Consider the following 27,662-nt stretch of genomic DNA (forward strand, 5'->3'; position numbering starts at 1 on the left):
ATAACCGGGGATGGTCCCCAAATATCAGAATAAACAAGTTCAAAAGGGAACAAAGTTCTTTTATTAGATCTTCAAACGGTGATTCATGACTCTTACAAATTTCACAACTGAAACATTAAGACAAATGACACTTATCATCAACATTGATAAGTTGTTTATTACAAAGAACATCAAGATACCTAATGTTGCAATAACCTAGACGCCGGTGCCAAAGATCAACCCCTTTGTAGACTTGCTGCATGTTGGACACAAATAACGGAAAAGACAAAGACAAGGGTTAAGACAAGAGCGCTTTGTTCAGGATGTAGAGATTCCCACACCTCTCAATGAACATCCAATTTGTGTGAATATTCTTCACAAAAGCAAGAGAAAAGGAGATGTGGGAATTAGAATCATGAGCAAGTTAAGAAATGGAAATCAAGTTCTTTTGCATGTTAGGAACAAGTGTTATATTAACGGAGAGGACCATAAGTAGGAAGAAGAGCAATGTCTATGTGTGTGATGAAGTGATGTTTACCATCTCTTGTGACTACCTTTCCACTACCACGATACGGTTCTGCGTGAGACAACTTACCTGGGTCTCCAATAACGTGGTGCGCTGCTCTTGAGTCCAAATACCCGCATATTCGGCGATGATACATGTTGCGGAATATTTCTTAGCCGCATCATGATACTGGATGGACTGCTTATGTTGGGCTGCCAGGGGCCATCAACGGTTCCATGTTGAAGGTTCATCTCTCTAAAGGATGTATTGAGTGCTTGATAGTCTGCAGAGCTGCTTGCAACCGAAGGAGCATATGAACTAGAATGAGACTGTAGAAACTACAACTAAGGACGAAGCGATGGCCAATTCCCCTGAGGGGACCTTGCAGAAGAAGAAACACTGCCTAGTGCTCGAAAGCGGGCTAGAATAGGAATAGTCGAAGGACAAAGCTAGGGACAAATCTCCAATAGCAATTTGAACTCGTGTGCTCCTCACATATCTGACACTGGATACAAGCCCCTCTACCTCCAGGAGTTGGCAATAGACCATCACCACATGATGCAGCCTAAGATGATGAGCCCACACCCCAGGCATGATCCCGCCCTCACACGATTCGATTTGGGCGCCCAAGGCAATTAGGCCTTTCTTTTGCTTTGAATTGTCATTTTTAATTTATGAAATTGGTTTGAATTTGTTGAATAAGAATTCGAGGCCCAACATATGGAGACTCAGATCCATTTTAGGGCAACTCTATATATAAATTATCCTTAAGAGAGAGCCCCCATTCATGCTATGAATTTGGAGGTATTATTTAGAAAAACTCTCTCTTCTTGTCTCCCCCTTTGAACGTCCCCCTCTCCTTCCCTTTCCCTCTTTCTTTCCTTTTCTCTCTCCCACTCTTTCTTTTTGTCTCCTCCCTTTGTCTTCTTCTTTTCTTCTTTCCTTCTTCCCTCTTTCCCTCTTTCCTTTCCTCTGTCTCTCTCACTCGTTCCCCTTCTCTCCCCTTTCTTTCCTTTCTCTCTCCCAAGGCATCACCCACTTGCCTTGGGCCCCCTTGCTTTGACATGAAGCAATCCCTTCCCCTCTCTCTCTCTCTCTCCACTGGTAGCAGCCTGCCTAGGGGATCCCAAGGGAGGCGCGAAGGCGGTGGAGTCCACCCATGGCTGCTGTAAGCCTCCAGAGGTTCCGCCCCGTGCGCCGAACGTGCCATAGCAGGCCCTTGTAAGTTGGAGCCATGATTTTCGTTTTTGGAGGTCCAGATCTGTACCATCAACATGTGGGACCTTCCCACACCCCCTAGCGGACATCCAAGGTCTGATAAGAGGGCCCTAGCAACCCCCTAAGGTTTGCTTGGGTCGATGGAGGTCTCGACACTCCATACGGGAATCAATAGGCCTCCCTAGGTCCTGCCGTGTGCGTTGAACATACCAGAAGCTTGTTCCCCATTGTCGTTGATCCTCCTGCTGTGGGTGACTTCCCTAGGTCTCCGTCTACGTGTCAAGATCCTCCCCACAACTGATCCAACCTTGCATACACATTTGGGAGGTTTTGGGACCCGAATATGCGGTGGATGTCCCGCTACAAGCGTCAGATTCTGGCCCGAGTCACCCGGTCGTGCAAGTACGTATCATATATCGCCGTTGAGAGCATGGGCCGCACCACCACATTCCCCCAGATTGAACTTCCCACATCCTCTATATTGACTGCTACCTTGGGGAAAAATTCTGAGACGCCCCAGCCACCAAAGCTTTGTGATTTTCCTGACTTTTTTAAGCTGGTGTCGAAATGTTGAACATGGCGTCATGTTCCAGCTATATATTGCGCAGCTCGTCAAATGGAAGACGTGGTTTCAGATCAGCATACATTGTTGCAAACATATTGTTTTCGCTGCCCAAGCCCCGAATAACTTTCATGCGGATGTTCTCATCAAATATGGGGGCACCAATGGCAGCTAGCTGGTCGGTTATTTGCTTGACCCAATTAAGATATTCCAAGACAGTAGAACTGCCTATCTTAATTTCTCCAAACTTTTTCTTCAGTTGATAAATTTGTGAGAGGAGAGTTGCTCAAACCACTTGTGAAGAATCTGCCACAACTCTCCAGCTGAAACTCCCGTAGGTATGTGCAACAAAACTTCTCTGGAAAGCGTAGCAGTGATGAAAGCAATGACTATCTGATCATTTTTCCTCCAAAAAGTGAAATCTGGATTTCTAACAGTCTCTGTTTTACCTGTAGTCCCATCCTTGCTCACTTCTGCATCGTCTCCAGTGGCACTGGGATCGATCCATCGAGATGTCCCATAAGATCATAACTGCTGATAAATGGATTATCTGTTTTATTATGTCACAAAATTAGAGGAATCTTGTTTTTAGAGACTAGTTCACTGATGAACAAAGAGGAAATCGAAGAAGGCCTGAAAGCCATATTCTTGAAATTGAAAGAGAAGATCAAGGAAACAAGAAAAAGAAATAAGGATACCAGAAAATAGATCGATTGCAGGGATTATCAGAGGAAGAAACAAGAGGAAACACTGCTGGAAACGATCTGCTGATGTCAGTGATAACTCTCATTTTTTTGCTGAAATCAGACATGACTTGCTGAGCAACAAATCACGTCAACTCAATCTGTTACAACAAAGAATTTTGAACTTTTTTTTTATTATATTATATATATTTTTGGAATCTCAATTTTTTTTGCACGATCTCAAACTTTTAATACCTGATCTGTTATATATATATATATATATGTATCACATCATACCCGATACAGGGTATTTCTATAATTCTGCCCAATAGGGGCATTTTAGTTTTTTTCTTTTATTTTCTTTTCTTCCTTTTTCTTTTTCTTTTTTTATTGTATATGCATTAAATGCATAATGCATTGGGGTTGTGACCGTTGGGGTCCCAACAACTCCTTCTTGGGCCTCCCAATGCCCACTCTCTCTTCTCTTTTCCACTCCCTCTCTCTCACTCTCTTGCTTATAAATAGAGGGGTAAACCCCTTTGTAATGTGTGGCTTTTACAAGCACATTTCTTGCTTTATAAGATTTTTCCTTTTAGCTAGCCATTCTAGGCATTGTGTTTGTCCATTGTGGACTTGTTCTTTGCATCTTGCTTGTGAATGTCCATTCTAGGACATTGTGTTCATTTTCGCTTATTTCATTACATGGTATCAGAGCAAGGTTGTGCTCTTGTTATCAAATATCTTTTTCACTTGAGTTTCCTTGCAAGCTAGCATATCTTTTCTTACTTCTCCTATCTCTATTTCACTATGGAAGGTGAACAAAAGATTGACCTCACCTTCAAGTTAAATGGTACCAACTACTTGGCATGGGCGTCCACCATGGAGAACAACCTCAATGGCAAAAAGCTTTGGGGTTACGTGATGGGCACCATTCCAAAACCTCAACTTCAACTCACCAAAATGGAAGGAGGACAAGAGAAAGCTTTAGAAGGATGAGCTCTCTTAGTCTCTTATGGGATGAGCTATCCTCCTAGAACCCAAATGGGTAGATAGTGAGGATGTTGAACTTAGAAGGCAACAAATGGAAAAAGAACAATTTTTTTCAATTTTTGCATGGGCTTAGACCGAAGTATGAGCAAGTTAGATCTTCTCTCCATAGATCTAAGCCTCTTTCCTAGAAGATGTCGTTGTCGAAATATGCCAAAGAAGAAACCCGTCTTGGCATGGTAAAAGGGGGAGATGAAGTCTTAGCCGTTTCCAAACCCGGAAATCATGTTAAGACGTATAAGCCTCCTCATTTTGGAAGACAAAATAACTATATTGACAATTATAAGAAAGCCATATGTCATCATTGTCAAGAACCGGGGCACATAAGGCCAAATTCTCCAAAGATAAATGAAGCTCCGAAGCCAAGAGTTTCTTCCGTTGAAGAAAGCACACCAAGGAAGGAAGATTCTACAAAAGGAAGGGATTCCTTTTCTCTTGCTCAACTATCTGCGACACTCCAGTTGCTACTCAAATCTTCATCTCCATCTACATCGGGTGCCGCCATTGCCTCCTCATCTTCTCCAGATATGTCCTCTTGGATCCTTGACTCCGAGGCATCCTTTCATGTGACACTTTTTGAGAATGGGTCATCCGACTTATGTCCAAATTAAAAAACCTCTTATGTTTCAACCGCCGATGGCACGCCTTTACAAATCAAAAGCTTTGGAACTTTAAGTTTTTCCAAAAATTTCCTTGTGCCAAATGTGAGGGCGGTACCTCAACTCAATTTAAACCTTCTTTCCGTTTCTCAAATATGTGATCATGGATGTGAAATCTCCTTCTCAACTAAGGGTTGCTCTATGCAGGATCTCCGGTTCGGGAAGCAGATTGGGCATGGCCATAGGAGGAAAAATCTCTATTACATGAGCAACTTATTCTTTTCCTTTTGAAAAGAAATTTTGTAATGAGAAACATTTTGTTTGCAAGAATTGTATTTTTGGAAAGGTGAAATCTATTCTTTTTTCAAATAGAACGTTTTTTGACTAAACGACCATTTGAGTTAGTTCATTCAGATGTTTGGGGCCCTTCTCCGGTCATATTGAAAGCTGGATACTCCTATTATGTTACCTTCATTGATGACTTTACTAGATATGTTTGGATTTATTTTCTTAACTTAAAATCCGATGTCTTTGCCTTTTTTAAGAAATTTCATATCATGGTCAAAAATCAATTTTCAAGTAATATCTCTATTCTTAGATCCGACTCGGGTGGAGAGTACTTATCAAATAATTTTTAAAATTATTTAGAAACAAATGAAATTTGTCATCAAAAGTCTTGTCCTAGAACTCCTCAAAAAAATGGTTTAGCCGAAAGAAAACATAGACACATTTTGGAAACCACTAGGACACTTCTTATTTCTAAAGAAATTTCAAAATGCTATTCGGCCAAAGCTGCGTTAACATCAACCTACTTGATAAATAAAATGATATCTTCATCCATAGAAAATACATCTTCATATGAAAAACTATTTGGAAGAACTCCCGATTTTAATAGATTGAGAATTTTTGTGTGTAAATGTTTTGTTCTTTCACATAAAAGAGATAAATTATCTCCAAAAGCTATTGAATGTGTATTTTTAGGATATGGAGAAAATAAAAAAAGGATTTAGATGCTTCAACCTCAAAAGTAACAAATTGTATGTTTCTAAAGATATAACCTTTTTAGAAAATGAAAATGGGTTTGAGATAACTAAAGAGATTGAGGAAAGTGAATATGCTTTCTTGTTTGATCTTCTTCCTCAAGAAAAAGTAACTCTTCAAGAAGTGATTTTTAATGATAATTTGTTAAATGAACAAGAGGACATTCCTCTCAACAATGTTGAAAACGAAAACGAAAATGATGTCATTGATAGTAGACCAATTCAAACCTACGTTCGGCGTGGTCAACAAGTTTCCATACACGCTTTAGAAAAATACTCCTAAGGGTCCAACATAGAAGAAACCTCTTTGAGAAGATCTAGTCGAGTCTCCAATCCTCCTAATAGGTTTGTCTCCTATGAATCTCTAACACCAAAATATAGGTCATGCCTAATTGCGTTACACTCATTTCATGAACTATCTCATTATAATGAAGCCAAAGATATTCCTTAGTGGGTCGAAGCTATGAACTTGGGACTTAGTGCTCTTGAAAAGGAAAAAACTTGGGAAATAACCTCATTGCCCACTGGAAAGAAATCGATTGTATGTAGATGGGTTTATAAAGTCAAAATTAAGAGCGATGGGTCATTTGAACGCTACAAAGCTCGACTAGTTGCAAAAGGATACGCTCAAGAATACAATATTAACTATGAGGAAACTTTCGCTCCCGTAGCTAGGGTGGCTAGTGTTAGGACTCTTATTGCTGTTGCTTCTGTTAAAAAATGGCCTATCTATCAATTAGATGTTAAGAATGCATTCTTAAATGGAGAACTAAATAAAGAGGTTTACATGGACCCTCCGCCAGGAGTGTTTATTGGTCATTATAAAATTCTTAAACTTAACAAAGCCTTATATGGATTAAAACAAGCTGCAAAGGCTTGGCATGATAAATTTAGTAACGTAATGACAAGTTTGAATTTTCGCTCTTGCTATATTGACACTGCTTTGTTTGTGAAAAGTGCAGGGTCTTCAATAGTTATTCTCTTGCTTTATGTTGATGATATGATCATCACTGGAAGTGATGAGCAGAAAATTAATGATATTAAGAAAGTTTTGAAAGAAAATTTTGACATGTCTGATCTTTGGTTTCTTAAGATATTTTTTAGGTATTGAAGTAACGTACTTTCTACGGGGGTACATTCTCTCTCAGATGAAACTTGCAGCTGACATTTGTTTAAAGTCTGACATCACAGATGACAAGAAGACGAAAACCCCTGAGGTTATCAATGCAAAGTTGAGGTTGGAAGATGAAACTCTTCTTGAAGATCCCACTCCCTACCGCCAACTAGTTGAGTTTCTGACATACTTATCCATCACTCGGCCAGACATAGCTCATGCAGTTCACTCGGTCAATCAGTTTCAACATGCATCTACAACCGTGCATATGAGTGCAGTCTTAAGAATCATCAGATACATTAAAAATACTATAACTAAGGGAGTTTTTCTTTTCTCTTCTTCATCACTTGACTTAATTGCTTATACTGATGCTGATTGGGGAGAAAATCCCAATGATAGAGTCTCAACTACTGGTTTTTGTGTATTCTTAGGTGACTATGATTTCCTGGAGATGCAAGAAGCAGCACAAAGTTTCATTGTCCTCAATGGAAGTTGAATATCGTGCAATGACTACTACAACCATGCAACTTGTGTGGCTTAGAAGTCTCCTCAGTGATATGGGCATAACCATCTCTATATCTTCGAAGATGTGTTGTGACAATAAAAGCACAATTTATATTGCAAGCAACCACACCTTCTATGAACGTACTAAACACATTGAGATGGATTATCACTATGTTCGTGATGAATATCTAAGAGGGACCATAGCATTGCCGTACGTTACATCCGTGTACCAGTTGACAGATTTCTTCACCAAAGCTCTTGCTGCTCCTCGCTTTATGTTTCTTCTCAACAAGCTTTCGGTCATGTCCCCGTAAAGTTTGAGGGAAGGTGTTAATATATATATATATATATATATATATCACATCATACCCGATAAAAGGGTATTTCTGTAATTCTGCCCAATAGGGGCATTTTAGTTTTTTTCTTTTATTTTCTTTTCTTCCTTTTTCTTTTTCTTATTTTTACTTTTCTTTTTTATTGTATATGCATTAAATGCATAATGCATTGGGGGTCCCAACTAAGAGTCGTTGGACCCCCAACGGTCACAAATGTGACCGTTGCGGGCCCAACGACTCGTTGTTGGGCCTCCCAATGCCCACTCTCTCTTCTCTTTTCCACTCCCTCTCTCTTGTTAAATTATGTATGTATAAATATATATATATATATATATACATATACTTATATATATACATTCGTATATATACATTCGTATATATATATATATAAGTATATATACGTATATATGTATATATACATAATATAGCCTTTTTATTTTTTGTATAAACCAAAAACCCGATAGGGGTGTTTTGGTAATTCCAAATGTACCTTTTTCTTTTTTACCTTTTTCCCTTTTTCCCCTTTTTCCTTTTTATTTTTGTCTTTTTGCTTTTTGGAATCATAAAGGGGCCCCACCCATCTAGTCGTTGGGGCCCCAACAGTCATATTTATGACCGTTGGGGCTCCCAACGACTAGAAGGGAGCCCCCTTTATGGTTCCCCTTTAGTGCTTCCCTCCTCTATATAAAGAGGAGGTTCCCCCTTGTAAATGTATGGGTTTTACACCCTTCTCTTCCTTTCTTCAATAACATCTAACTTATGACTTTAAGTCATTTTCTATATTTGTGAGTTTTGTGTGTGCACATTGGGTGTTTGTGTTCTTGGTTCTAGTAGTCACTCTTAAAGAGCGACTTTTTGCTCTATTGGTGCTTCCGCCTCTTTTCATTACATGGTATCAGAGCTCGGTTGGTGATTGGGCTTTTTCTTTTGTCACCTTGGAACGCGTGCCTCTCAAAGTTTTGAAGGAAGGAAGTATATTTGGTGCCGATGGAACATGACTATAGAGTGGAGCTTTCTTTTAAGCTAAATGGGTCCAACTATCTCATGTGGGCCTCCGCTATGGAAAATCATCTAAGAGGTAAGAAACTTTGGGGCTTTGTTATGGGAACTACTCCTGAACCCTCTCTTGTTCTTACAAAAATTGAAAATGAAGTTGAAAAAGCTTTAGATGGCGATGAGCGCATCAAAGCCATTAATGAACATCAATCCAAAATTGAGGATTGGAAAAGTAACCATGCCAAAATTTTGGCATGGTTTATGAACAGTGCAGACCTTAAAAATTGTGCTAATATTGCCAAATTTAGAAGGGCCAATGAAGCTTGGTTTTTCCTTAAGGGTATGTATACCCAAAAGGATCTTGCTCGACATTTTTTTTGTCAAGAAAAAATCCGTTCCACCAAACAAATGGATATGAGTGTCAAGGACTATTTTAGCTCTCTAACCCCTCTTTGGGATGAGCTTGCCCTTCTTGAGCCTAAATGGGTTGCTCCACAAGATATTGAGCTAAGAAGGGAACAAATTGAAAAGGAGCACTTTTTTTAATTCCTTCATGGCCTTCGCTCGGAATTTGAACAAGTGAGGGCATCTCTTCTCCATAGAAGCAAAGCCCTTCCTATTGAAGATGCCCTTGCCGAGATATGTCAAGAAGAAACTCGACTTGGCTTGAGCATTAGAAGTGATGAAGTTTTGGCCGTTACTAGGCCCAGATTGAATGTTAAAGCATATAGATCTCCCCACTTTAACAAAAATAACAATGGGCCTAGAAAGGGAATTATATGCCACTATTGTAATGAACCGGGGCACATTAGACCGGTTTCTCCAAAGCTCAAAGGAAAGGTTGCCGCGGTTGGAGAAAGTTCTCCAAAGAAGGAAGAAAGTACCAAAGAAGGAGATATCAAAGAAACTCTTAATCATATCTCCGAAGCTCTCCAACACCTTCTCCTTCAACATCCGGAGCCGCCATCGTCTACTCTTCATCACCTCCAGGTATGCGGATTCTAGACTCTGGTGCTTCTTTTCATATGACATCTCATAAAAACTCTCTTTCAAATGTTTCTTCCGAATCCATATCCTCCTTTGTTTCAACGGCCGATGGAACATCATTAAAAATTGAAAGTATTGGAACACTTGACTTCAAAAACTCTCAAAACTTTTTCGTTTCTAAAGTAAGAATCGTTCCGAAAATTAATTTAAATCTCTTTTCCGTTTCCCAAATCACTGATCATGGATGCCAAGTCTCTTTCTCACCTAAAGATTGCACCGTGCAGGATCTTCAGTCAGGGAAGCTGATTGGGCAAGGCCATAGAAGGGGTGATCTCTATTTTATGGACTTTTTGACGCTTCCATCTAAGTCGTCTTGCAATCTTGTTAAAGACAAAAGTATTGGTATTTGGCATGAGAGACTTGGTCATCCAAATTTTGTAAAAATGTCTCTTTTCCCTTTTTTGAACAATACTTGTAAAGACAATCACATGACTTGTAAAGATTGCATTTTTGGGAAATCTAAAGCTACTCCATTTCCTCAAAGAAGTTACTTTACCACTCGGCCATTTGAACTTGTTCATTCCGATGTATGGGGACCCTCCCCTATTTTATCTAAAGGAGGTTTTTTGTATTATGTGGTCTTTATTGATGACTTCACTCGATTTACGTGGATATACTTCCTAAATCGCAAATCCGAAGTCTTCTCCTTCTTTAAAGAATTTCATGCAATGGTTAAAAATCAATTTTTGGGAAATCTATCTATCCTTAGGTCCGATTCGGGAGGTGAATATATGTCTAATGATTTTCAAAACTACTTAAAAGAAAATGGAATTTGTCATCAACGTTCTTGTCCCAGCACTCCGCAACAAAATGGTCTTGCGGAAAGAAAGCATAGGCACATAATAGAAACTACAAGAACATTATTGATTTCAAAAAATATCCCAAAATCCTTTTGGGCCGAAGCGGTTCTAACTTCAACATATCTCATCAATAGAATCCCTTCATCCTCCTTGAAAAATCCTTCTCCATTTGAAAAACTTTACAATATGTCTCCCGATTATAAAAGATTAAGAATTTTTGGATGTAAATGCTTTGTTTTAACTCGCAAAAATGATAAACTTTCTCCTAGGGCTATTAAATGTATTTTCTTGGGATATGACGAAAAACAAAAAGGATATCGATGTTTTGACATACTTAAAAATAAACTTTATATCTCAAAAGATGTCACATTCCTTGAAGAAGAAAACGGTTTTTCGCATCAACCAAGTGAAAATGTTGACTATTCCTTCTTATTTGACTTGTTACCTCAAGAAAACATCATAGATGATCATGTTGATCCTAGTGAACCTCTTAATGAAGATCTTGTTGAACATCCAAATAATGATCAAAACTTTGAAGAAAATGCTTCAAGACAAATACAAGTCTACTCTAGAAGACATGAAAGAAATCCTGCTTGTGCTCTTGAAAGATTTTCTCAAAGTGAGTCGATAGAAGAGACCTCTCAAAGAAGATCAAATCGCATTCCCAAGATACCAAATAGATTTGTCTCTTATGACTCTTTTTCTCCTAACTATCGATCATGCCTACTTGCTCTTCACTCCTTTCATGAACCATCTCATTACAATGATGCTAAACAATATGCTCATTGGAATGAAGCTATGGAACTTGAACTTAATGCCCTTATAAAGGCGCAACTTGGGAAATCATTGATCCTCCCAATGGCAAGAAACCCATTGGATGTAGATGGGTGTTTAAAGTTAAAACTAAGAGTGATGGCTCATTAGAAAGATATAAGGCTAGGTTGGTAGCCAAAGGATATGCCCAAGAGTATGGGGTAGACTATGATGAAACTTTTGCCCAGTTGCTCGAATGACTAGTGTTCGAGCCCTTATTGCTATAGCTTCTGTTAAAAAATGGTCAATCTTTCAACTTGATGTTAAGAATGCCTTCTTGAATGGTAATTTAAATGAAGAAGTTTATATGGAACCGCCTCCAGGTATGAATTTAAATGGAAAAATTTTAAAATTAAAAAAGGCTTTATATGGACTTAAGTAAGCTCCTAAAGCTTGGTATGACAGGTTTAGTAATGTATTAATCAATTTAGGTTTTTTATCTTGCTATACTGACACTGCACTTTTTGTTAAAAGGACAGGTGACTCCATTATTATGCTTCTGCTGTATGTTGATGATATGATCATCACTGGGAATGATAAAAAGGGAGTAAATGATATTAAGTCTATGTTAAAAGCTACTTTTGATATGTCTGATCTTGGCTATTTGAGATATTTTTTAGGAATTGAAGTGGCTTATTCCGCGCGAGGATACATCTTATCTCAAATGAAGTTAGCTGCAGAAATTTGTACCAAATCAGAAATATCTGATGAAAAGAAAGTTGAGACTCCCGAAGTTATCAATTCGAAACTAAGACTTGAAGATGGTGTTCTTCTTGAAGATCCAACACCCTACCGTCAATTAATTGGATCCCTCACCTATCTATCCATTACCCGTCCAGACATTGCTCATGCAGTTCATGTAGCGAGCCAATTCCAGCATGCACCTACTACGGTTCATATGGCGGCTGTAATGAGAATTGTGCGATATATCAAAAATACCATCTCTAAGGGACTCTTCTTATCTTCTTCCTCATCTCTTGAATTGACTGCTTTTACTGATGCTGACTGGGGAGGTAATCCAATGATCGTATCTCAATTACGGGTCTGTGCATTTTTTTAGGTGAATCTCTCATCTCGTGGAGATGCAAGAAGCAGCAGAAGGTCTCATTATCATCTACAGAAGCTGAATATCGGGCTATGGCGATGACATCTATGGAAATCGTGTGGCTCAGAAGTCTTCTTGGCGACATGGGCGTTCCCATTTCCACTCCCACCAAGCTCTGTTGTGATAACAAGAGTGCGATATACATTGCCAGCAATCACACCTTTCATGAGCGGACCAAGCATATCGAAATGGATTGTCATTATGTTCGAGACGAGTATCTCAAAGGGACCATCACATTGCCATATGTCACTTCAGAGTATCAACTAGCTGACTTCTTCACCAAGGCGCTCCCAACTCCACGATTCATGTTTCTTCTTGGCAAACTTTCGGTCTTCTCCCCGTAAAGTTTGAGGGGGCGTGTTAAATTATGTATATATAAATATATATATATACATATACTTATATATATATATACATTCGTATATATATATACAAGTATATATGTATATATACATAATATAGCCTTTTTATTTTTTGTATAAACCAAAAACCCGATAGGGGTGTTTTGGTAATTCCAAATGTACCTTTTTCTTTTTTACCTTTTTCCCTTTTTCCCCTTTTTCCTTTTTCTTTTTTATTTTTGTCTTTTTGCTTTTTGGAATCATAAAGGGGCCCCACCCATCTAGTCGTTGGGGCCCCAACAGTCATATTTATGACCGTTGGGGCTCCCAACGACTAGAAGGGAGCCCCCTTTATGGTTCCCCTTTAGTGCTTCCCTCCTCTATATAAAGAGGAGGTTCCCCCTTGTAAATGTATGGGTTTTACACCCTTCTCTTCCTTTCTTCAATAACATCCAACTTATGACTTTAAGTCATTTTCTATATTTGTGAGTTTTGTGTGTGCACATTGGGTGTTTGTGTTCTTGGTTCTAGTAGTCACTCTTAAAGAGTGACTTTTTGCTCTATTGGTGCTTCCGCCTCTTTTCATTACATCTCTCACTCTCTTGCTTATAAATAGTGGGGTAAATCCCTTTGTAATGTGTGGCTTTTACAAGCCCATTTCTTGCTTTATAAGATTTTTCCTTTTAGCAAGCCTTTCTAGGCCTTGTGTTTGTCTATTGTGGACTTGCTCTTTGCATCTTGCTTGTGAATGTCCATTCTAGGACATTGTGTTCATTTCCGCTTATTTCATTACATGATCGGCTATAGAATGTAAGGAAGATTTACGAAAAGGAAATATGTAAATAGGAAAAGTCGAATAAAAGATAAAGGAGAAATAAATAGCAATAAAGAGAAAAAAGGAAATAGATAGCAAGAATGATATGAACATAGAGAAGATTGAAATAAGGGGATTAAAAGATTCAGAGTCAGATATCTCAATGGGACTTACCTCTATACCATGTGAAGCTTTCCATAGGGAGTTGTGTAGTTGGGAGATGTTTTAGAGAGAATGAGAAAGAAACGACTGAAAAGGACGTCCAACATAACGATTAGGGCTGGGACGTCTCCTCTTTTATATTAAACATGATGAGAAATTACAAAAGCACCATTACACGAGCAGGTTTTAACTTGAAAGACCGATATGCCTTCGTGAAGTAATATAAATACAAACAACTTGAATACAATGCATGTTGTACATAATACCATTCCTTAACAAACTATACCTGTTGGGTTGAATGTGTGAAGATGGTGGTGATAGGCTATGGCTATGACAGATATTTGGATGGCACTAAAGGGAAGCCAAAGAGGAGTGATCCCAATTATGACATTGACATCGTAGTATGGGAGACGGAAAATGGAAAAGTTAAATCATGGCTTCTAGGCTTTGTGGAGCAAAATATTGTTGTGGATATTTTAAACTATGAAGCTATTAAGGATGATGGCGGCTATTTGAAGCAAATCTTTGAATAGTCAAATTGGGCTTAACAATATCACCTTGGTGATTGTATGGCTGAGACTAACAGTTGCAAGGACTGATGCACTTAGAGAGTAGGTGGTTTTGATAGGTTTAAAAGTAATATGTCTCATTCGTTACTTCTATTATAAGAGGCTTGGTCCCATGAAAAAATCATGTCTTGCATTAAAAAAAAAGAAGTATAGGGCCTTCATAGTTCCTTGTGTTGGAGAGGCAGAATAGCCTAAGGATACTTTGCCCATTGTGATCAGTGCACATTTTATTCCTTCACCCAGAAGCTTTTCCAATTCTGTGTGTGGTTCAGTCTAATACTTTAGAGGAGATTAAACAACTTCTTGCTAGGTATGATGACTCAACTTCTCTTTCTTCCTCTTCTTCTTTGTCCACTTTTGATACTGCTCTTGTTGGTTCTTCGAGTAGTTTCTCACGGTGGTTAATAGACTCAGGTGCATCATGTCATATGATAGCGCAAACGTCCATTCTAACCAAATGTCATCCTTGCAGTGACTTGTTTCTCACTGTAGATGGGTCCTCTATGAGAGTTTCTAAAGTTGGATCTGTCACTCTCACCTCTTGTCCTGAGAGCAACTTGAATATTTTTCAAGTTTTCCATGTCCCTTCTATAGCTATGAATCTTATTTTTTTTGGCCAAATTACTAAGCATAATTATAATAATTGTGTTGTGCATGATCAACTTTTCAGAAGGAGGATTGGGATTTGTCATAGGAGAGTGAACTTGTATTACTAAGACTCATTAGATTTTGAGTTGTCAGAAGAAACCTGGAGGTGGTTCAGAAGTAGTGGTTTTGGATGAGTTTATGTTGTGGCATGAACGACTTGGTTATATTTCTAGTTCCAAATTGCAACATCTTATGTCTTCGAATAGTTTGGGTGGATCTAAAATTTATGTATCAGATGATGTAAAGGAATATGGGAGTTGTAGGCTAGCAAAGCTTCATGCCTTACCCTTTGGATCCAGGGAGGCGGAGTTAGATAGAGCTTTTGATTTTGTACATTCTGATAACTGGGGTCCTTCACCAGTTTTGTCTAAGGGTGGCTTTTGCTATTTTGTTAACTTTATTGATGATTATACAAGATTTACTTGGATCTACTATATGAAGAACATAATCAGTTATTTGAAATCTTTAAAAAGTTTTGTGCTATGATTGAGACTCAGTTTTCTGTTAAAATTGGAGCTCTTCATTCGGATTCAGGAGAAAAATATATTAGTTATGTGTTTCAGAGTATTCTATAAGAGAAGGGGATTGTTTATAAAAAATCATGTCCATATACATTGATTAAAATGAAGTTGCAGAAAGGAAAAATAGACATATTTTGGAAACCATGGGGGCTCTCTAATTTTCTAGTTGTATGCCTAAGATCTACTGGGCTGATGTTATATATATGGCATTCTATCAAATTAATCGTATGCCATTTGGAGTTCTTAAAGGTACCTCTCCTTATCAAAGGTTGGTGTTTTGCTGAGAATACTTTATTGTACTTGTTTTGTTTTGTTACCTAAACATTGTAGAGTTAAACTTTCCCCAAGCGCTGTACAATGTTGTTTCTTGGGTCTCTCTAGTGGACAAAAGGGTTATAAATGTTATGATATGGTTGGAAAGAAGGTTTAGGTCTCTAGACATGTGGTCTTTCATGAACATACACCATATTTTTCTTAGCTTAAGGATGAGAAGGCGAGTGAGGTTGATTTTTTTTTGGTGCCATTTCTAGTAGATGAAAATGCTGATAAAAACACTAATGTTCAACTTTGAGTCTCAAATCCTAGATAGTAGATTTGGCCAAACCTATGATAGGAGACAAGAGGGTGTCCCTGGTATGCCTTATAGTTCAGATTGGGTAGGAGAAGACAAAGATTTTAGAGGCCAATTCTGATTCCCTTCCAGCTGATTCTGAGCCCGTATTTCACGATACTACACCTTCCTCTCCTACTATGGGACTTACTATTAGGTTTATCTTACAATACAGCAGAGTACAAATTGCTCATTTCCTCACAGAGCTGAACAAACACTATTTTGATTGGCAAATCTGAAGCTGCAATTCATATAATCTGGCAATATTTCGTATGGTGGACAATCTATGTAACACGGTCTCTTCTAACAGGGCACCACACCCGCACCCACAGCCATTCCGGTGCGACACTTGGACATGGCTTCCTTTGTGTCAGGTGAAGTCAATTACATTGAGGTCCATTTATGTCAAAAAGTAGATTCATTTAACCCTAACCAAGTCCAGTTTTAGCTATATTATATAAATACATAAATGCGCACACACACACACACACACATGTGTGTGTGTGTGTGTGTGTGTGTGTGTGTGTGTGTGTGTGTGTGTGTGTGTGTGTGTGTGTATGTGTGTGTGTGCGCGCACATCCACACCAATGTGGTGTTATTTTTTATTAATGAGGAATAGCAATTGTAGATTGTTAATTTAATTTATTGCATGAATTTATTTATGATGAATTGATGATATGCTAGTTGTTTTTGTTTCATTAGTGTTAACTTAAAACTGTTAAAAATTATATATATACCCTCCCCGCACCCAAATTTTTTCAAAGTGCCGCATTCCCGTATCCGCACCCATTTCCGCACCAGCATCCGCACCCACACCTATGTGACATAGTGGGCAATGGTTTGCTTCCATGTCTTCTTGCATTTGGTGGTCAAAACTCTTTTAATTTTTAATCGGATTCACTGTGAAACTTATTAAACTTTGCACTGGAATGGAAACCACAGACTGTTTGGCTGATGATCTCATTTTGTTTCTTTCATGCTGTTTTTTTTTAACACTTCACCTTTTAGTGTTTAGTGCTTTAAATTTCTTGCTAGACTAGTAATCCATTTGTGGCGTCTGCAGATCCTGCATTCGTTTTGCCTGCTTTAATAAAGTGTATCTATTCTTCTGATAAGAGAGTCCAATCTGCTGCTAGTGATGCGGTGATTACATTACTGAAGTGTCAAAAGCAGAAACTTGATGCTGTATTTGTGCTTGTCAACTGCCTCAGGTTAGTTTATTTCTCCCTTTGTCAACTTCTTTTAAAACAGAAAAGGGAATCTTCAGACAAAGATATCAGACTCTGTGCTCTTCAAGAAGAAGGATAATACACAGCAAGGAGAAAGTGAGAAGTAATGGCAGCCAAAAAAGGGACGTCCCAATCTGCTGGATTAGTGGGACATCTCCTAGGTTTATATTAATATTTGGGTTATGACTAAAATTCCCCTGATAAGGGTACATGATTGACTCTCAAATCCTTTTAACTTGAAGGACTGCCCCTATTACACTAACTAACATGTGTACAACAATATTTATATACCAATATGGATCCAAAGATTCCAAACCTAATCCTTAACATGTGCAGCTGTAATTGGATATATGTAAGGCACTGATGTGGGCGATGTGCAGTTTTTTGAAAACATGTGAAATATCATATAATTAGAGCCATGGCTCCTATGCATAGCTGCCTGTTCTATTTAAAACTTTTACATTTTATGTGCAGTTTGAGTGGAAGTTTTTCGACATCTGGCTCTTGTGTTTCATCTTAAACATGGAGCTATTTTTGTGGTGATATACATCTGAAATTGACGTCAAAACTTGGTTGCACATTTGCAGAGATATTGCTCAGAGTTCAGAAGCCTCAAAAGTTTCAGGGCAAGTAGCAGAATTCATAACTTCAAATTTACCACCTCTAAAATCAGGTATGTGATATTCATTTAACTTGGAGTTGGAAATGTGGTACAATTTATTTTGAGTGCTCAAATTCCTCTGTTTTTCCTGCAGTATTTAGTCAAAGACAAGTTGTTAAGCAGTTTATGTTGAAGATTTTTATTTTTCTAAAAGTTGTACATCACAAATATTATTGTATATAGTTTTGCAGTTTAAAAGTTCATGATTTACCCAATTTAATATTTTCATGGTTCAACCTGATTTCATTCTCACAAAAATGCAATTTCTTCTTCATAAGACTGTCATCCACACCCTGCCGTCTTTTCTCTCTCTCTTTTACTTATGTGTTTTGTTTCTTTTTACTCTGCACGCAAATTTACAGGTTCAAAAGTTGACATTGATTTGGTGCTTCGGTTGACACCAAAATGGTCTGAAACTGTAAGTTCTCTTGTTACTAATTTTTGTTGCTTTTGGACCTAATGAACAAGCAAGGTTCTCTGTTTTACTGTGACATTCATGTGATACCGTTTTATGTTTAATTTTTCCAGTGAAGGGTGTTAAAATGTAAAACTGTACATATATGTATATATAATAATATTATATTATATATATATATATACATTTTTCATTTCTTTCTTTTCTGTAATTTTTTTCCTTTATTTTTTATTTTTTGTCTTTATGTCATCTAGTTCAGTTTGAACTAGAATGACTGTTGCTAGTCAAGTCCTGTCCAGACTTGACTAGCAATAGAGCTGTTGGACTGACACATTCCAACAGCTCTAAATAGAGCTGTTGGACTGTGCCCAACAGCTCTATTGAGTCCTCTTTCAGCTGTGTATATAAAGGGGTGCAGCCCCTCTTGTATTTTACTCCAATGCTTCTTAAGCAATTGGTTTTTCATATCAATAAAGAATACATTTTTATTTTTATTTTGTTTCCAGTTATACCCTTTTTAAGGGTTATGCTTTAGTGTCATTCTTGACACTTGCTCTTGTTAATCTAAGCTCGTGTTTCGAAGATCCCCATTTCATTTCATGGTATCAAAGCCGCGGAAGTACTAAATCTTGAGGAAAAGCTGCCTCGGTTTCCGTGCCCGTTTGCAAAAGTGTTCACCACTTGAAGAGAAGTGTTTTATCACTTCATTGGAGAAGATTTCGCATCTTGTTGTATTGTTTTTTTTTCTTTCTTTTTCATTTTCCTTGTTTCTCTTCTATCCCTATTCTTTCTCTCCTTGTAATCGATGGATGACAATGATAAAGTCACCATCATGCCTATGAAACTAAGCGATACGAACTATGTAACATGGGCTTCAATCATGAAGCACCATATATGGGGAAAAGGCTTATGGGGGATTGTGGATGGTTCCGATTCGGAACCTAAGCTATCTCTTACTAAAAAGGAGGGAGATAAAGAGGTCCCTCTATCGGAAGAAGAGAAAATCAAGGTTATTGCCTCATACGAGAAGAAATGAAAAGAATGGAGAATATCTCATGCGAAGATAATGTCATGGCTTATCAATAGCGTTGACATTAAAAAATGCTCAAGTCTTGCCAAATTTGATCATGCCGATAAGGCATGGGAATACCTTAAGAATATGTATTCCCTTAAAGATATTGCACACGTGTGCAACCTCCAAGAAAAAGTTCGAATGATGACACAAGGAGACAAAACTATTCGTGAATATTACAATGGGTTGTCCGAACTTTGGGAAGAACTTTCCCTTTTAGAACCAAAGTGGCATTGTGCCGAAGACATCGAGCTTCGTCAGAAACAACTCGATGCCGAACATTTTTACCAGTTTATCACTGGATTAAGGCCGGAATTTGAAACCACTAAATCGGCCCTACTTCACCGGGAAAAAATTTCTTCTATTGTTGAAACTATTGAAGAGTTAACAATGGAAGAAAATCGTCTCCGGAAAGGTTCTTTAAAAATTGAAGATGATTCCGTTTTAGCCGTGTCTAGACCAGAGAATCATGTTCGATCATATAGGCCTCCTCACTTTAACCGACAAAATGGTGACTATGATAAGAAGAAAGTTATTTGTCATCACTGTCATGAACCGGGATACTACAGGCCACAATGTCCCAAACTTAAGGAGCTGAGAGAAAAAAGAGCTGCAATTGCTGGATCGGAGCCTAAAGATCAGGATGCACCAGTTTCCCTGGCCCAACTAATGGAGATTCTTCAGCCTCTCATCAAAGGTGCCTCTTCCTCATCTGAAGCTTCAACCGGCGCAACAGCCTCATCTTTTTCTGATCTAGGTAAAATTTCTTGGCTTCATGACTCTGGTGCATCTTTTCATATGACCCCAAATAATCAAAGTCTATCCAAATGTGTTAAAAATAAAACAAGTGTGTCAAAGGTCTTTACTGCTGATGGGACTTCTCTTGAAATAGAAGGAATAGGAAATTTTGAAAAAATTTATAAAACAAAAAATTTTTTTATTCCAGAAATTAGACATGTTCCCAAATTAAATTTAAATCTTTTATCTGTATCTCAAATTTCTGATTATGGGTGTAATATTTCTTTTTCTTCTCATGGTTGTTGGGTACAAGATCGCCAGTCAGGCAAGCTGATTGGGGAAGGCCATAGAGAAGGAGGACTCTATTACATGGATTTTTTGGAAATGCCAAAGAAAGCTTTTTGTTATAATATTCAAAAAATAGAGTTGGAACTGTTGCATAAGAGACTTGGTCACCCACATATAGCCAAAATCCAACATTTTCCAAATCTAGGAAAATTTTGTAATTCTGAATCATTTGATTGTAAAGATTGTATTCTTGGCAAAATGAAAAGATTACCATTTCAGAACAGAACCTTTTTCTCTTCAAGACCACTTGAATTAATACACTCGGATGTTTGGGGTCCTGCACCAGTAATTTCTAAAGGAGGATTTGTTTACTATGTTATTTTTGTCGATGATTTCTCCCGACATACATGGATGTACTTTCTCAAACATAAGTCTGAAGTATTTTCATACTTTCAAAGTTTTCATAATATGGTTAAAAACAAGTTTCAAAATGATATTACTATTTTTCGCACAGATTCAGGGGGAGAGTTCTTATCCACAGATTTTCAAAATTATCTTAAATTGCATGGCATCACACATCAAAGATCTTGTCCTTATACACCTCAACAAAATGGACTGGCAGAACGAAAACATCGCCATATTATAGAAACCACTAGGACTTTATTAATAGCAAATCAAGTCCCGAAAGACTTTTGGGCAGAAGCTGCCTTAACTGCCACATATCTCATTAATAGGATGCCATCTTCTTCGTTACAAAATATCACTCCCATTGAAAAACTTATGAACATTTCTCCAGACTACTCTAGACTAAGAATATTTGGGTGCAAATGTTTCATATTTACTGACAAAAATGATAAACTTTCCCCTCGTGCGATTCCCTGTGCCTTTTTAGGATATGCTGAAAACCAGAAAGGTTATAGATGTTTTGACTTCAAAAATAATAAACTATATGTGTCTAGAAATGTTTCCTTTCTTGAAAAGGAGAGCTTCTTTGATTTTAGAAAATTAAAAGACGTCACTGAGTACTCCTTTTTGCTAGATCTAACATCAACATCTAATGAATATGACCTTGACTGTAACTTTGATGATGATCAAAGAATTATTGATCTTAATGTTGAAAATGAAGAAGTTCATAGAGATACTAGTATTCAATATTCCAGGCGACAAGAGTCTAATCCTCCATGTGCACTTGAGAAATATTCTAACATTCCAACTAGACAATCAACCCGAATCTCGAGGCCTCCAGGAAAGTTTGTATCATACGAGTCTTTCTCACCCACATATAGGGCAGTTATTGCATTAATTCACTCATATGAAGAACCATCCACATATTTTCAAGCAAAAAATGTTATCAAATGGATAGAAGCCATGAAAGCTGAATTAGATGCACTTGAAAAGGCTTCTACATGGAATATTCAAGATCTTCCTCAAGGGAAGAAAACTATAGGATGTCGATGGGTTTATAAAATTAAAACCAAGAGTGATGGTACTCTTGAAAGATATAAAGCCCGTTTAGTAGCCAAAGGTTATGCCCAAGAATATGGGATTGATTATGAAGAAACCTTTGCTCCGGTGGCTCGTATGACTACTGTCCGAACCTTAATTGCCTTAGCTTCTATCAAAAAATGGTCTATTTTTCAAATGGATGTCAAAAATGCTTTTTTAAATGGAAAGCTAGTTGAAGAAGTATATATGGAACCCCCTCCTGGTCTAAGTATTCCTAAGGGTAAAGTCCTCCGCTTAGAAAAAGCTCTTTATGGACTTAAACAAGCACCAAAAGCTTGGTATGATAGGTTTAGTCGCGTTATGATTGATATTGGTTTTCAATTCTGTTTAACTGACATTGCTTTGTTTATTAAGAATTCTGATGCAGGGATCATTGTGCTTCTTCTCTATGTGAATGATATGATCATCACCGGAAGCGATAAACAGGGAGTTGAAACAATCAAAACACTTCTTAAATCTCATTTTGAAATGACTGATTTGGGCTTGTTGAGATATTTTTTAGGCATTGAAGTTGCTTATTCTCCTAGAGGATATTTATTATCTCAGACTAAATTTGCTTTTGATATTGTTTTCAGGTCTGGTATTACTGATGATAAGAAAGTCGACACTCCAGAAGTTGTTAATGTTAAAATGAAGATTGATGATGGAGAACTTCTTGCAGACCCTACTCCTTACAGACAGCTTGTCGGGGCACTTTCCTATCTATCCATTACCAGACCAGATATAGCACATGCTGTTCATACAGCAAGTCAATTTCAACATGCTCCTATTTCTGTTCATATGGGAGCAGTCATGCGTATTATCAGATACATCAAGTCCTTTCTTTCACGAGGACTTTTCTTATCTTCCTCCTCTTCTCTTGATTTAATTGCATATACTGATGCTGATTGGGGAGGTGATCCCAATAACAGACACTCAACCACTGGCTTTTGTGTCTTTTTAGGGGAATCATTAATCTCGTGGAGGTGTAAAAAGCAGCAGAAGGTATCTCTCTCATCCACCGAAGCTGAATACAGAGCCATGGCAACCACGACCATGGAAGTAGTTTGGCTCCGACGACTGCTTGCTGACATGGGAGTTGAAGCAACAAAGGCTTCACAAATGTGTTGTGACAACAAAAGTGCGATCTACATTGCCAGTAACAGAACATTCCACGAACGCACCAAACACATCGAAATGGATTGTCACTACGTCAGAGAGGAATATCTACACGGGATAATTGATCTGCCATATGTCACTTCAGAATATCAGTTAGCAGACCTCTTTACAAAGCCTCTCGCTGCTCCCCGATTTCACTTTCTCTTAGACAAACTTTCGCTCATTGTACCGTAAGTTTGAGGGAGAGTGTTAAAATGTAAAACTGTACATATATGTATATATAATAATATTATATTATTATATATATATATAAATACATTTTTAATTTCTTTCTTTTCTGTATTTTTTTTCCTTTATTTTTATTTTTTGTCTTTATGTCATCTAGTTCAGTTTGAACTAGAATGACTGTTGCTAGTCAAGTCCTGTCCAGACTTGACTAGCAATAGAGCTGTTGGACTGTGCCCAACAGCTCTATTGAGTCCTCTTTCAGCTGTGTATATAAAGGGGTGCAGCCCCTCTTGTATTTTACTCCAATGCTTCTTAAGCAATTGGTTTTTCATATCAATAAAGAATACATTTTTATTTTTATTTTGTTTCCAGTTATACCCTTTTTAAGGGTTATGCTTTAGTGTCATTCTTGACACTTGCTCTTGTTAAGCTAAGCTCGTGTTTCGAAGATCCCCATTTCATTTCAAAGGGTCTGGTTATTGAGGGGTTAGTTAGTGAACTGTAGCATGTACACCCTGTCATGAACCAATGTGATTCTACAATGAGCCACTTATGGGCTAAAACACCATTTGAGAGATGACCACTTATGGGTCAATCAAACACAAATAGAATCTTGGAATGAGCCACTTAATGGCTGAAACACATTTAAAAGATATATTGAATTAGGGAGAATCCCTTGGAAACAAGCATGCATTGTGGCGGGGGTTTTCCCCATATATATACACAAAGAGAAGGCTCAAAAGAGCCGTTGGGTCCTACCCAACAACTAGAAATGTAGCCGTTGGGTAGGGTCCAACGGCTCTATAGGGATATTCCCAACAAGCCCTTGAGTTTGAGAATATTTATAATGAATAAAAAATAAAAAGAAACAAAATAAATAAAATTCACTTATTGATTTTTTGTACATGTGAAAAGACCAAAATGCCCCTAGGATACGTATGTACAGAAATACATATGTATATATACATATGGTTACATTAACACTCTCCCTCAAACTTACTGTGGGATCACTGAAAGTTTGCCTGATAAGAAATGAAACCTTTGGAAAGGCAAGGCTTTTGTGAAGAAGTCTGCAAGTTGATATTCTAAGGTCACATATGGTAGCAAAATAGTCTTCTTCAGAAATTCTTCTCTAACATAATGTCGATCCATCTCAATGTGTTCAGTGCGTTCATGAAAAATATGATTTCCAGTAACATGGTTGACACTCTTATTGCCACAACATAATCGTGATGGCTCTGTCAAAGTCACTCCCATATCCTTGAGAAGACACTTCAACCATATAATTTCGGATGTAGTAGTTGCTATGGCCCGATACTCGGCTTCTGTAGAGGATGAAAAAACTTTTTGTTGCTTTTTACACTTTCATGATACCAAGGAATCTCCTATAAAAACAGAGAAAACAATAGTTGAGCGTCTATCATTGGTGTCTTCCCCCTAATCAGAATTAGAGTGTGCAATTAAATCAAGTAGAGAAGACGATGATAGAAATAATCCTGTAGAAGTATAATTTTTTAGATATCTCACAATACACACAATACTCATATGCACAATGGTAGAAGAGTGCTGAAATTGATTGGTCGTGTGAATTGCGTGTGATATGTCTGGTCTTGTAATAGTGAAATACGTTAATGCCCCATTCATATATCAATATGGAGTGGGATCATCCAGGAGTTCTACCATCAATTTTCATCTTCGAGTTTATTACTTCAGGTGTATCCACTCTTTTGTCATTAGTGATTCTGGACTTGTTTGGACTGGGATAACATGTATCCTCTAGGGGAATATGCAACTTCAATCCTTAAGAAAAACCTGAGAAAACCAAGGTCAGTCATTTCAAAATTTGTTGAAGAATAAATTTAACTTGATCTAATCCTTGCTTGTCTTCTCCAATTATGATCATATCATCAACATAAAGTAGAAGGATAACAATACTTGCAACAGAATTCTTAACAAACAAAATAGTGTCAGTGTAGAATGAAATATATCCAAGTTTAACCATAACAAAACTAAAGCGATCATACCATGCCTTTGGGGCTTGCTTAAGGCCATATAATGCCTTTTTAAGACAAAAAACTTTTTTCTTAGGAATATTATATCTAGGAGGTTGATCCATATATACTTTTTCTTTTAAATCACCATTTAAAAATTCATTTTTAACGTTCATATGGTAAATTGGCCATTTCCTAATAGCAGCTACTACTATGAGAGTTCAAACTATGGCCATCTTGGCTATGGCTATAAGAGTAAATGTTTCGTCATAAACAATTCCATATTCTTGAGCGCAGTGTTATCAAAAATGCGCTTTGAAGCACAAAAGGTGCGCCTCGCCTTGAGAAGAAGACGAAGAAGGCGGAGATCTATTGTTTATAGATTGTTGCTTTATATTTTTCAATTATATAATTAGTTTTCCAGTTATGTAATCAGTTTCTTAGTTACTTTTATATGTTAATCTCATATTTTTAGTACTTATTTGAGATTTTCTATTGCTTATTGGTTGTTACTTCATCAATAAAGCATTTCTTTATTTATTTCTATTTTTAGATGTTTTTTTATAATTGTTTTAAAGTTTTCAAAAACAAATTTGAAGCTTACACTTTACGCCTCGCCTCAGTTTTTGGTGGAGCGCCTCGCTACGCCTCAACGCTTTTCACAACACTGCTATCCTTTGGCGACCAACTTAGCTTTATGCATTTTTAGTGTTCCATCACTTTTAGTTTTAACTTTAAAAACCTATCTACAACCTATTGTTTTCTGAGTAATTGGTAAGTTTGATAGTTCCTAAGTTTTGGATTTTTGTAAGGCCCTAATTTCTTGATTCATGGCATCTTTCCATTTAGGATAATCCTTTGCTTGATTATATGTAGAGGGTTCGAAATATGAAAAGTCTTTCGCTAATCAGGCTCTATAATATAATGAGGCTCAAATGATTCATAAGGTACAAACCTATCTGGAGCTCTATGTGGTCCCTTTTGAGTGCCTAATGGTTGAGGTTTCTTGTCCTTTTATGTTTGAATATTTTTCTAAAGCACTTAGTGTTTCATTATCCTTTCTTCTTTAATATTGAATAACTGTTGAGTGATCCTGGCATTCATGATACTGAATGTCAGATTGAGATTCATTGCAAGGTATTCTCTTTGCCTTCATTTTGTGTCATTATTTTCAAGACATTTATAGAAAGTTGTATTCATTCTCATTTTTTGATGTGTTAGTATCAAATCCATTTTCTTGTTCTAAAAAGGTGACATTTCTAGAAATATATAGTTTATTATTTTCGAGATCATTACACCTAAATCCCTTTTGACTTTCTCTATAACCTAAAAACACACATGGGATGGATTTAGATGATAGTTTATCATTTTTATGGGTGAGTACAAAGCACATCTACACCCAAAGATTCTTAGTATAAGATAATCAAGCGAAACCTTATAAATCTTTTCCTATGGTGAAAGATTTTGAATTTTTGAAAAAGACAATCTATTTATAAAATATACAACAATAAGAGCCACCTCAACTCAAAAATATTTTGGAACACCCCTAGATACGAGTAAGGTTCTAGTGGTATTTATTGTGTGTCGATGTTTTCTTTTTGATAAGCCATTTTGTTGTGGGATATTAACACATGACTTTTGATAAAATCTTTCATTTTCTCTTTGATATTTTTGAAAATCATTAGACATATGTTCACCCCCTGAGTCTGTAACGACCCCAACTCATACCCCTTAAAAATGCAGATTTTTTTTTAAATCATTGCAGAAATCTTCCCAGAGATCCGGGGCCTTTACTGTTTCACTCCCAATTGGATAAAACAACTAACTACAAGAGACCTTACATTTATCATGCATACCAAACCAAACCAAACTTTTATTGAATAATTAATGATAGTTTCAAGATAATTGCATAAAGAAATTCAGAGTACAATAACAATTAAAAGTAAATAAAAAGTAAAGAAAAGCAGAGCCATGTTGTCCATCTGTGAAGCTGTCTAGCAAAAGTGTGACACTCGTAGCTCTCCAAGAAGGTTGTTGCTTCACTGATCCCCTGCGGCTGCGAAAACACAAAAGTAAGGTGTCAGAAATTTGATGAATTCTGCGTATGAATCCCTCTAATGATATGAATGAGTATAAAAAATACAGATAAGAATTCATGCAATAACGTAGAGGAATGCACATATGATATATACATATTTCAATTAAGCATTCATGCAATAAGAAACAATTATTAAGCATGGGGAACATTTAATAAGTAACAAAGATAACAATTTAAGCAATACAATAATTTAACATGCTTTAGGGAACAATACTATGCATTCACCAACATTTAACAATTAAGAGAACAGGTAAACATGCATGATCTAATGCATAGCAGGAAGAATATGTATGACTTCAGTGCAATGCATGAGTAAATTATTACAT

The 27,662-nt window shown here is 37.2% G+C and overlaps 1 protein-coding gene across 2 annotated transcripts in view; it reads left to right on the plus strand.

The window, feature by feature from the left end:
- Positions 1-27,662, plus strand: part of LOC149815981 (ARM repeat superfamily protein) — a 183,750-nt gene that overhangs the window by 57,500 nt on the left and 98,588 nt on the right. For both annotated transcript variants that reach the window (XM_089988872.1, XM_089988873.1), the window contains exons 12-14: positions 17,076-17,223; positions 17,829-17,914; positions 18,265-18,320. In XM_089988872.1, coding sequence (XP_089844998.1) covers positions 17,076-17,223; positions 17,829-17,914; positions 18,265-18,320 — 290 coding nt within the window. The remainder of the gene's footprint in view (positions 1-17,075; positions 17,224-17,828; positions 17,915-18,264; positions 18,321-27,662) is intronic.

Source organism: Nuphar pumila, chromosome 15, assembly GCF_984573655.1.
Source record: "Nuphar pumila chromosome 15, dmNupPumi1.hap1.1, whole genome shotgun sequence".
Classification (NCBI taxonomy): domain Eukaryota; kingdom Viridiplantae; phylum Streptophyta; class Magnoliopsida; order Nymphaeales; family Nymphaeaceae; genus Nuphar; species Nuphar pumila.